This window comes from Poecilia mexicana, unplaced genomic scaffold, assembly GCF_051168715.1.
Source record: "Poecilia mexicana isolate PSO_F unplaced genomic scaffold, ASM5116871v1 scaffold_10, whole genome shotgun sequence".
Classification (NCBI taxonomy): Eukaryota; Metazoa; Chordata; class Actinopteri; order Cyprinodontiformes; family Poeciliidae; genus Poecilia; species Poecilia mexicana.
Genome location: NW_028263379.1, coordinates 7,477,760 through 7,490,532, shown reverse-complemented (window position 1 = coordinate 7,490,532; position 12,773 = coordinate 7,477,760). Strand labels below are relative to the sequence as shown.

Genomic DNA, 12,773 nt, shown 5'->3' with positions numbered 1-12,773 from the left:
CTTCAAAAATACTACCAGGAACTTTGTGCCCCATGAAAAATATATACAATTGTCTGAATGAAATTCACAATTTGAAGCAACATTAAAAGCAAACATTAAAAATATGCTAAAGGCCACTTCTTAGTCTATTCTTAGATAATAATAATAATGATATTCTTAGATAATAATAATAATGATAAATATACATACAATATACATACTTAAATATACATTTGTAACTAAATAACATTTATTAAAGCAACTACACATTAAGAAAAACATACTTAAATATACATTTGTAACTAAATAACATTTATTAAAGCAGAACAATATGTTGATCAAACTTTACAATTAAAATAAAATTAGGATCATGTCAAAATCTACTAAAAACAGCAGATTTTTGAATAAGACAAAACAAATAGCTTCCGGAAACTAATTTAATTAATTTTAATTATAAAAATTGTAAAATCTGTATTTAGATGTAATTTGACAGCATCAATTCAATCTGAACGGAAACATTAAACTGGATTATTTTTGATTTAATAAATACGCTTTTATTTTGTCGTTTACCCGCCTCGATTCGCAAAAGATGCCACATCCGGTTTACCCGGAACCCAGCATAATTCCCAAAGATGGCGGAGCAAGGTCCAATGGCCATAGCGATGCGGCTCCGAAATCAGCTTCAGTCTGTCTATAAACTGGACCCACTACGGAACGAGGTGAGCTGCTTTGTGTTTTAAGCTCCTTCCCAACCGAGGAAAGTGTACTGACATTGAAAGTACCAGAAACGGGAGTTAACGTGGCGTTTTAACAGGAGATGGTTGTCTCCGCTGCGCTGATGGAGAGACACTGAGAGCGATGCTCGAGCATGCGTATACGGTTGGGTCCAACCGTGTTGTTCTACGGAGCAACGTGCATCAAAGCTCCAAACCAAGTGTTAAATTTGACCACTTCCGGCCCTGTTTTCTTTAGTTCAGTAGGAAGTTTACTTTTTAATTTGCGCTTTATGGTGGAGTAAACTGTGGCGGTAACAGACGCTGCGCTCCGTTGGTTCTCATTCGATTTGGTTGTCGAAGTAACGGCGGTCCGTTTTAAGTTGCTACTGCTTCGCGCTCGGTTTGTAGTTTGATATCACTTATTCAGCCGTTGGAGCTCGGAGTTAGCAAGCAGTTCTCAGTTCTTTCGACTATCCAGTTCCTTCTGTGACAGTATGTCGGTCTCCTCGGAGAAACGCTACTTTTTCAGTTTCAACGTGATCGCAGAGGTCATGCTGAGCTCGCCCGCTTTTCCTCCGAATTGTTTAATGTCCCACAAGCTGAAAAACAATGTTTGCATTTACAGCTTTAACATTCCTTATTAACGATTCTTCTCCGACTGTAGGAAGACCGTTAAGGGCAAAATGGGCTTCATAAAGTCTCCTCTTTGTTTTCAGCGCTGTGATTTTGCTCGGGGTAACTGCTCTGCAGCTGCTTCGCCTTTTTTTTCTTCTTTTTTTTAATAAACCTATTAAAAGCTTTAAAGTTTTGAGATAGTGAGAGATTTGAGCACGATTACCCAACATCAGTTTTCAAGAGCTGCTGTCCTTATTTTAGATAACTTCCTTGGTGCAACACACGTATCAAATGAATTGTTCATTAGCAGAACTTGATGAAACGTTCAGAGGTATTTCTGCCACTTGAATTAGTTTTTTGAACAATAACACACTAAAACATGCAGGAAACTGGGTGACACCCTCGATTAAACCTAAACTCCAAAGTTGAGCAAAGTAGAACAACAGAAAGACCTTGTGGCTAAATTTTAGAGCAGTGTTTAAATTTAAATTTAAATTTTAAATAAGTTTAAATTTTAGAGTAAACCCCTGCACGTCTCAGAGGGACCTCTATGTATTCTAGATGTGTGCATGTTTCCATAGAGCTGATTTATATGAATTGGTCATTAAGCTGATGAGGAAACATTGTCTGTTTAAATGAGGTGAACTGGAGTATACAAACATGTAAAATACAGAGGTGCTTTACATACGCTAACACCTCTTATCAGAGCTGCAGAATATAATGAAAGGACTGCATGAACGCTATATTTGGTAGACTATAATAACTGAAGCGCAATACATTCGGATTCTGTTATCAACTAATCTGTTTGGCCATAATTTTACCCTTTTCAGTCCAGGTGAGTTCACATGTGATGTAAATCTAAGTGTTGTGCTGAATGAGCACGGCAATGCTTGTTGCTCTCATAACTGGATTAAGGTTGTCATGACACTAAAATTTCAAACCCAATATTAATACTAACAAAAAAACTCAATGACTTTCAGTAATGGAGCAGTTGAATTAGGGTAAAAGCGATAAGTAACATGTAGTGTTTGTTTGTGCATTTCCTTTTTTCTGTGTGTTTGCCTCATAGGGAAGGCAGCTCCTTAATGCTATCAAAAAGAGTGGCGTTTGTATGTTTTTTTTTTTTTGTCATGATGGACTCATAATGTTCATAGAGTTTAAAACTTCCTGAATCTAAATCTTGCAGTGATTTACTTTAGGACTTTTGGTGGTTGTAACTCTATCACTTATAAAGACTTGAGGAGTTTCTCAATTTTACACATCGACCAAAAAAAGATGAGCAGTAGTCTTGAAAATCTTTTGAGATTTCCTGAAAATTTCTTTTTCTTTTGACATTTCTTTTCTACATCAGTCATTTTCAGTCCACTTCCAAAACATATTTGATGTATTTCCTCTGTTAACTTAGCTCTGACTTATGACTCATAAGTCTCACAAACTCAGAAGAGGAACTGTTGTTGTCTGCATGTAGCAATTTAGCACAGAACTAATTATAAGTTGGCCTTTTAGCCACTTTCTTTCAAACAATCTGTCATAAACACACAATTTTCTCCCATTTTCTGAGTTGAATCACCTGATAAAATGGCAAAATTAGAGTCTGACACCTGGGAAAAAAACTCAAGCCTGAAAAAGATTATTCCTGAAACTTGACAGTATAAAGGATGATGCTTCTCTCAGTTCCTGTTTCAGGGTTTTGCTCCTATGTTCCAATTGCTTTCGGATATGGCTTTAAATGACTGTTTATTTGTTCTAAACTGTTTTAAGCCTGACTATTTGCTGCCCTCCACTTGTGGTGGGAGCTGACTTTAAAGACACTGTGTGTTGCAGGAAGAGGCATCTGTTAATTGGCTGGGCTGTTTGGTCCAAAGACACACTTGTCTGCTGCCATCTTGCTCTGATTAAATGGTAACAAACAGGACTGTGGTCATGTTTGGAATGGAACACCAGGATCCTTTCTTCTAACTAAATTGAGACATTGTCTTAAAATAAATTGATGATTGTAATTATTTTTTCCAGTTTTTTAAAGTGTTGAATGCTTCTTCTATGGTTAGAATAATGGGAGATAAATAAAAAAAAGTGAAATGTCGTGAATATTCAAACCCTGTGATGCTTGTTTTTTGCTTCTCTAGGAGGAAGTTAAGTTGAAGATCAAAGACCTGAATGAACACATTGTCTGCTACCTCTGCGCTGGATATTTTATTGACGCCACAACAATTACAGAGTGTTTGCATACGTGTAAGCTTATGAATCTTTGTTTTTTTCCGCCACTATTTTACTAAAATAACTTGTTTGCCTGTTTGCTTCAGTATGAATGGATTCTCTTTTTTCCCTGTACAGTCTGTAAAAGTTGCATTGTAAAATACCTGCAAACCAGCAAGTATTGCCCCATGTGCAACATTAAAATTCATGAAACTCAACCTTTACTCAACCTCAAGCTGGATCGAGTGATGCAAGACATTGTCTACAAGCTGGTGCCTGGGCTTCAGGAGAGTAAGTTGTCTTAATTTTTATTGGTTGTCCAGAAGTGTTGTAAGTCTTTAATATGCACAGGACATGCCTTGTACAAGAATGTATGCTCCAGTTTTTCTAATTTGTGTCATGTTAACGCCACCAACTCTATTTTATTGGGGTGTGTAATTATGAAGCGTACAGGAAGTTGCACATAATTTTCATAATTTGTTTTACAGGCTAAAATCTGAAAAGTGTGGCCTGCATTTTTCTAAGTCAGCACTGTGTAGAAACACCTTTCCTTCACTTGGAAGTCTTATGGAGTGTGTTGCCTCTAGCTGCACATATTCGTCAGATTCAGGATTGCTCTGTATTTATCCCCTGTCCTCGTCCCGTAACACTGAGCAGCTTCCCCACAGCCTAATCCAACCACCACTGTTATTATCTTGCAGGTGGGGGAATCTTGACAACAGATTCCTCTACCTGAGTTGTGAATCCATGCAGCTCCTACAGAGTTACCACTGGCATCATGGATGCTCTTCTGATTAATGCTCTTCTTGTTTAACATAAAATTACAATGATTTGCATAAAAGATTTTGGTTATAATGTGATAAAAACTGAGAGTTCAAAGGGAAACGAATGCTTTTGTAAGTTACTGTTTTTTGTAGCATATTTAATCAATTTATCATTCACACTTTCCATTTTTAATTGTGAGCCACAAGTTGTCAAATTAAAAAAAAAAAAAAAGTATTTGTTCTTCAGTTGAATACAAAATATCGAAGAAGGTATTGGTTTTTCATAATTTTAATTTTGGTCTCGGATCAGAAATACAAAATGGTCTTCAGAACTGAATTCTAATTTAGAATCTTATGGCTTGGGTTTATGTGAGCCAGAAATTGTAATGTGTGCAAAAGTCTGGGTTGTTTTCAACATAAAATAGTGTAAGCATTAGGTTATTTGGCTTTTACAGCACTGACAAGTGTAAGAATAAAGTAACCAACAAAAATATTTTAGAAGTCAAAAGTACTTTAAATGTTTTTGTTTGTTCTCTTATCTAACTGGTTATTTGTTGTTTTATAAATCAATACTTCTCACAGTGTGTAATTTTTGTTTTTGTATGTCCTAAATGGTGAATTAATAATAATAATAAACATTATTAAGGTGGATAAAAATAATAAAGAGAAGTTAAATTACTCTTAAGCACAATATACTAAGCAATATTACCACCAGAATATGTTTTCCAGTGCATCAAAGTCCCTGCTATTTGTTGTCTTTGGGTGTGTCATGGAATCACACACTTAAGGCGCTTTCACACGGAACGGAACGTTTCGGAACGGAACGGTTGTGTTCGCATTATAACTTGCGACCGGTTCCACCTGGCCCCATGGAACCACAAGAGCTGTGGTTCCAATCGTGCCGGCCAAGCGGTTCTGCTTAGAACCAGCAGCTGATTGGCCGCTGGTTGTTATGGAGTCAGACGTTGATTTTCTGTTGACAGCTGGCTCTCACTACTATGTTACTATACTACAGTCTATGCTATTTTTCTTCTGTATTTCTCCTGGCAATACGTAGAAATCGTTCAGCATTTTGTCTTCTGAGGGTAGCTTGTTGGCGGGATTTAATTAAAGTGATCAATGAGGTTGATGGGCAGCAGAATTAAATCCATGTCGTCCATTGTTGTTGTCGTCATAGTAGTAACTATTCTTCTTCTTTATTAAATTGGCAGTTAGCAACCAACCAACTCAAACCACGTTGTTTAGTTTTAAAAAATAATGACGTCCGGCACCGCTTCGATGGCACCCCGGAGTGTAATGCGAAGACAACCGTTCCGTTCCATTCCGTTCTGTTCCGTGCAGTGCGAAAGCGCCTTTAATGGAAATGATTGCAAAATAAACTGTAGAAGTTTGAATATACATTTTCTTTGTATATGAATCCAACCAAAACCCTCTAACAAAGCATCTGACAGACGTGTTCTCTTCAAATCTGCTGATACTCATTTCAGAGCATCAGAAGATTTGATGGTAGAAGGTTTATTTGCAGCAGCATGAAGATTTCTGTGTGTCATACCGGTGTTGAATAAGTATTATCAAATTGGGGTGTGGTTCCAGCGTTGCCGTGGTAACCTGCATGTTTGCAGAACAAATTCTGGGTCACACAAACCAGAGCAATGAAATATTACATTAAAAAATGTCTGTACTATGATCTGTTTTTCTATTATCTATTGAAAACATAAAAAGTTTATACAATTTAGAAAAAAAAGTTAATTTTCTTATTCATGATTGTCAGTTGAAAATAGAACGAATGATGCATGGATAATATTTGAAGCATAGCTATTTATTTTCCTGTGAAATTGGAAGAAGTCATGAAAAAGAAACATGTTGGCATGTTTTTTATTTTTCTCAGGTGAGGACAAACGAATAAAAGATTTTTACCAGTCGCGTGGGTTAGAAAGAGTCATCCAACCTGCGGGAGACGGTGGGTCCTTCTTTCACCACTAAACATTCTGAAATATTTCTGTTTGTAAAAGAGCTCTGGCTCAGAGTAAAGTTCTCAGCATCTACAGCTGGATTTATTTGATTGCTCTACAGCAGTAAAATCAGGATCTAAACCTTATCCTTTTTCCCCCCCAACTCTTTAGATGTTTCAGAGAGCGCAGCTCTGCCTTTTACAAGCTTCGACCACTCTAAAGCTCACTTCTACAGATATGATGAACAGGTTTCGCTGTGTTTAGAAAGACTAAGGTAAAGGGCTTCTGTTTTTATCTTGTGTATGCTTTAAAAATGAGACAAGACTGAAATGGAATGTTTATGTTGAAATATTTAAATTTAACTGTTATAAAATGAACTTTTGCAAAGTGTTTTAACACTCTGTCTTTGCAGTTCATCACTCTCTGGAAAAGATAAGACAAAACTTACTCTCCAGGTGGGTTTATCAAGTACTCCAACTTGTAACTAGTGTTGTATTTCAGTACAGATGTATGTGCTTATTGAAGTTGTTGAGCTGGTTCTGGATGCATTTAAACCAACAAGGCTTTTCACAACCCAGAAAAAGATGTCTCCAGGACATAAAAAAAAAACCTAACTGCTTAGCGAATACATGGCACATTGACAGCTGCTGCTACAGCAGAATACAGCCTTCAGAGCTGCTGAGCCTCTGCTGCTGGAGCCTCGTATTTACAGAGGGGGAAAAGTAGGAGAATCGTGTCACTGAGGCAGGAAATTATTCGTCATCTACACCCAATCGGCTTCTCTCTTAATAACTGATTTGTGTCATTTAGAAAATTGAATGACTCTACAAGAAGCCACCTGTGTTTGTTTTTTTTTTGTCTTAATTTTATAAACAAAATGGAGTTCAAATGCTATTTGTATGTTTTTTCTTATTGCTTTAGAAGTTACATTAAGCTGAGCAAAATCTTTTAATATATTATGAGGAAAAAATTCATATATATAAAAACATAAATACTTCAATAATTTCCTATTCCAGCAGGGGGCACCATGATTTGCTTTATTAAATTATGGAAATAGTTTTTGAAAGAAGTACCCTTTATAGTTTACATTTCAGAACAGAACATACCATGGTATTTCAGTTATTGAAATTAAGGACATAGTCTGACTTTGCCTTTCAGGCTTTTCAGAGTTCCTATGCGGCCTGGAAAGTTATTGAATCCAAGTATTTTCTGTTTTGTGTAACTGCAGGAAATTAAAAAGAGGGTGATTAGTGTAAATCTGGCATCGTTTGAGGTGGTCTTGGTCCACTTCCAAATAAACTCATGTACAGTTCATTTCTGGTGTGAGCACAGATCTACCTCGATTTGAACCAACTAAAGAAAATATGCGTCTTTTTTGAAGTTCATGAGCCACTATGGTAAAAATGAGCCGTTCAGTGTTGCTAAGTCTACTGCTACTACCAATTGCTTCTACTTATTGAACTGAAATTGTATCTGATGCACCATTTTCTGCTGCCAGCATTCTGTGGGTCAGAAAAGAAAGAGCATCTTGTCTCCTTCGGCTTGCAACAGCATTTGCTGACGCCGTTCCAACATTGTGAAGCCTGTGTTGTGTTGGCTTCTCTTGACATTTAAACTGGCATTGAAGTAACAGCACAAATGTGCACAACAGAAATACAGCAAGGAGGACTTCCGAAATTATTTCCGGATCTCTGCTGTGTATCTCTGCATCTTCGTCACTGCTGTCCGGTGGGAGCAATGACCATCAGCATTGTCTAAAAGTACAAAGTGAAAACGCACTGCAACAAATTATAAATAAAAGTGCTTTTGGTCTGGATCAAATAAGCAGACCAAAGGACTTTCCTGGTATCAACAAACCCTAAAAGGTTTAGGATTCTGGCTTGAACAATGTGTAGGGAAGCTGGCGTTGACCATTTTTGTGGTTAGATTATTTAAATATTTAGCTGTCAGGAGTCCTCAAATTTTAATCTGTAATATTGTTATTTGGGATCACTGTGCCCACTTCCTCTTGGTGAAGGCCCCGTGTCTTCACCTGAAAGTTACTTTGAGATGTTGGCGTAGAGACTGAGTTTTATGATCAGTCCAATAAGTCATTTGGTTGTTGGGATGCACATTTGCTCATTGTACTGGCCCGACCTCAGCGTGAACTTGCTCTTGATTTGGAGGATTGGCAGCTTACTTTAAATGTTTCCACTGGTGACTAATCTTTCTTACTGTGTCATTGTGAATTCCTAAAAGCATGGAACTGGCCCTCTAACTCTTTAGAGATTGATGAGCAGGAACAGTTGTTCCTCTTAGGTCATTGTTGAGGTTTTTTTGTCTTGGCATCATGACACGACAAACCCGTGAACTGTTGAAAAACTCCTTCCTTTGTGATCAAATTTCTTCCGTCGATATCTGATTACTACTTAAATTGGACGAACAAATCCTTGGCTGCCATGGGATTCTCAAAATGCCACATTTTTAAGGGTGTTTGGCTTCTTTAGGGAAGTTCATCATTGTTTCACCTTAACCAGGTGTTTTATTCATTTATTTTTTAAACAAACCATGTTTTTTCTTGGCCTTTAAATTGGGTTGTAGAGTATTTCAGAATATTAAGAGCTTGAACTCTGTCACAGCTAAGGAGTTAAATTAACCACACAGATCTGCTGACTGATATTTTGGAAGTGTCAGTACATTCACTCATGTCCTCTGATCACTTTGCAAAGTCAAAATGTTGTTTATCGTTTGTCTAATCTTACTTTATGTAACAAGAACATGCAGCCACATTGGTTCCATTCCTGCCTTTTTATATGCAGTTGTTTTTCACTCTAACCCCTCTGTGACCTTATAAAGTGGATTAGCTTCTGACGAGAACCCTCATAAATGTATAAAAACAAATCATACTCCTGGGTGTAATGTCGGATCAGTTTGCTAATGCAAGCCATGTCCTTGCAGTGTTCTGGATTTAAATTCGACCCTCAATAATTTGTTACCAGCTCTCCTCTCCACCCTCCTTGTCCAGTGATATTTACTGTTTTATACTGAGATGTAAATTTAATAAAACAGATTTCTGCCCATGCATGAAGAGAAATACTACGCCCTTGCAGTGCATGAGCTAAAGCAGTTTAGCTCTTTGACTTTAGAGTGTTTAATAAGTCAGCAGGGAGCAGAAAACTTCCAGCAGTAAGCAGGATTATTCTTCACTGTAAATCTAATCGTAAAAGGAGTACGCGGTTCCTACAGTTGGACCGTTTGGATTTCTTCTGCTCCAAATGTGATTCAGAATTGCAGTCCAATTTGCTGTTTATGAATAAGGATCGACGGCAAAAATATTATTGGAACATTTTAAACCAGTCTTCACAAGAAAACAGCCAGCACTTCTAGTTGGACTTTCAAAACTATGACTTTTCTCTCGTTTTGACTCTGTTGTTGATGGTCTCTACTCCCAAGTTAAATATCAGATTTCCAGATGATGAACAATTATGTAAATGGTAGTCTTATAACAGAATATTAAGAATTAACCATTGCAGTGATCACAAGTTACAATAAAGACTGAGTAAAGATGATCTAAGGTTTGGCAATATGGTTGAAAAATGTATCACAATATAAGGGTTTTATATCGATCGATATCAATAATTATTGATTAGTTTTTTTGTTTTAAATATCCAAACTACTATCAAACTAGTGAGGTGACCTTTTCTCTTTTATCTACAATTTTATTCTTGAGCTGTTCAGCTCAAGAGATCAGATCAGAAAATATCACTTTTCTGATCTTTTTTTATTTGTAAGCTGTTATGAGACAGGCTGCCTCAACATAAACCTGCTCCCACATACTCTGGGCTACTGTGTGTATTCAAATGGATATTCACAAGTTTGATTAGCTACTTGGGTGCCTCTGTTTAATTGTGCATTGTAAAACATTTCTCAACTGCATGTTATATTGTTCTTGTTTTGGAGCTGATTGTTTTCTCTTTCTTCTGCAGCAGAAGTTTGTGCGCTGCTCTGTACGAGCAGAGGTGAGACACTTGAGGAAAGTTCTTTGTCACAGATTAAATGTGGAAAAACATCAGGTGAGTCGATGTCTTATACTACATCAAAAATATTTCCTAGTATTTCTTTCGATTGGTTTATAATAAATGTTGTAAATGTATCAATGTCTGATCATTCATGTGCACAGATCCATCACTAGTTAGCAAGTAGCAATGAAGCTCTGTCTTAATCTGCTTCTACTTATTATTGTACAAGTAGTTGAAAGTGATTCTGCCAAAGGTATTATTTTCTCCACATCAGATGTTTATAGGGTGTTCATGTCCAGGGCATGAGAAGCAGACTAAGACTTTCTACACACGTAGCTGGGTCATTATAAAAACAAATATCTCTGCCACATCATTTAAAAAAAAACATATTGTACATGGTCGGTTTCAGAAAAGTTTTCATCCACATGAACCTGCACTTCTTCGAGTGTTGTTTTAAACATGCCAAACAGGGGGCAGTGCAGAGCAAAGCTAAAACTTATGTCAGCCAATCAGGTTGCTTTAAAACAATTTCAACTTCCTGTTAGGAATTAAACATGGCATCATGAGGTTCTTTTGTATGGTCAGAAAGGTTAACCCACTTTTAAATTGCTTTAGAATATAAAGTTAAAAAACATAGGATGATATTGATTGAAAATTGTGTCAAAGTAAGTTTGTGACTATATTGGTACATTATTTGTCACAGACTGTAATGAGTGGGAACCTAGATCTCAGTTTTCCTGTCTACACACACATAAAAATGTATTTGTTTTCCCAGATATCCGGCTATGTATGGAGTAGACTTAAAGGTGAATTTAAACTCAAAGCACTTTTTCCAGGAACAATGGTAGTTTTATGAGGTTTTTTTATTTTACCCCCATTGTTTGTTTCTCTTCCAATCAGAATCAGAGCAAACCATTTCTTTCTGGTTGAATATTATCACTGTTTTCTTTTCATGTACTCTTTAGTTTAAACACATTAACAGTTCATACTTTGGTTAACATTAAATTTGACAGCAATATTAATTGGTATTTTCATCTAGAAATATAGGTAGTTATCAAAAACCTTAATAAAACCTGATGAACCTAGTGGAAATATGAAATAAGTGAATTCAATGAAGCATGTGCCACAGTCTCGATTACCACTGATTGAGTATCATGAACATCCATATGTATGTATGTATGCATGTATATGTATATATATATATATATATATATACATACAGAAACTATGGGTAAAGTTTGACATAAAGGAAATTATGAGGAAATTATAAGGAGAAAACTCCTAAGGTCTTTGTTTCTTTCTGAAGTTCATATTTTCTGACTGACTTCCACTTGATGAAAAAGCAGAGACCAGCAGCCAAAATATTTGAACCAAATGTGTGAAATCAGACACAGAAAGTGAAATTTGTCACTGAAATCCCTCTTTTAAAATGTTTTCCTTCCTAATTACTCTTCATCTGTCTGTGTGGTCTCTCTCTGCAGGTCCAGATGTTATTTAATAACGAGTCTTTGCCTGATCACATGACCATGAAACGGTTATGGCTTTCACACTGGTTTGGCAAGGTACAGTACAGCTAACACCAGCTGCAGCATCAACAACTGTCACACAGGCCTTCACACTGGAGTTAATACCTCTTAGAATATTAGTTTAACTTTCTTCAACAATAATAGAAACTGGACTATTAAATTCTAATTTGATAAAAACAATCTGTTTAATCCTTTTATTTATTTGGTTTAACATGACTACAGACAGCTCAGAGGTGGATTAATTGAATACAACTATTACAGTTTTCTAATATCTGTTGTTTCTCCTTCCAGGCTCAGCCATTAGTTCTTCACTACACCATCAAAGACAAAAGGACCAGATAGGATTTGTTTTCAGTCGAGAGACGGCTGTAAATATTTTGTACAATACATATTCTATTTTAATAGTGTTTGTGTACATAAACTTATTTTCCTTGTTTTGTATTTTTGAAAATAAACTTGAAATGGAAAAAATAAAGATATTGTTGTTGTCTATGACTCAGACCCTTCTAAACATAATGTGTTTCAGTAACGGCCAATCAAGCTTCTGCTGATTTATGATTTATACAGTAAAAATCTTTTATTATATTTCAGAATAATATCAGTTTCTCCAACATTTGGCATTTTAGGCATCAATGTTTACTCAGAATTACAAATACACAGTATTTTCATCGCATTAAATGATTGATGACCTATATTGGCAGTCAAGTTCAAAATATGTAACTTAAATACAAGGAGTAATCTTTATGTTTATTTAAGTGATAACTTTATGGCTTAAAAGTATTTAACTACCCAAATTCTGTTTCTCAGAGAATTTGAATGTCATAAAGCATAATGATTTTCATGCAGAAATGTGATGGTCTGCACAATCATAGGGAACCCTGCTTACTTAAAAGTAAGTAAGCAAGTAAGTGCTTACTTACTTTCAAGGTGGAAGGTATCACTGGCACTTTCTACAAGGAGGGTAAACCACTAAAGATCCTTACAAGCATACTAATGAAAGGTCCAGTGAAAGAAAGATGTGCAACAG

At 36.2% G+C, this 12,773-nt stretch overlaps 1 protein-coding gene across 2 annotated transcripts; it reads left to right on the top strand.

The window, feature by feature from the left end:
* The first annotated feature begins 557 nt into the window (after positions 1-557).
* Positions 558-12,221, top strand: pcgf1 (polycomb group ring finger 1). 2 transcript variants are annotated; one of them, XM_015009704.2, is made up of 9 exons: positions 558-698; positions 3,437-3,542; positions 3,645-3,797; positions 6,159-6,230; positions 6,394-6,496; positions 6,635-6,677; positions 10,191-10,274; positions 11,702-11,782; positions 12,038-12,221. In XM_015009704.2, the coding sequence occupies exons 1-9, from the start codon at positions 612-614 to the stop codon at positions 12,086-12,088; spliced, it is 780 nt and encodes a 259-aa protein (XP_014865190.1). In that variant the 5' UTR covers positions 558-611; the 3' UTR covers positions 12,089-12,221. The 2 variants fall into 2 exon arrangements, with proteins under 2 accessions (XP_014865190.1, XP_014865189.1); XM_015009703.2 differs by having other exon boundaries at positions 10,188-10,274.
* The last annotated feature ends 552 nt before the right edge of the window (positions 12,222-12,773 follow it).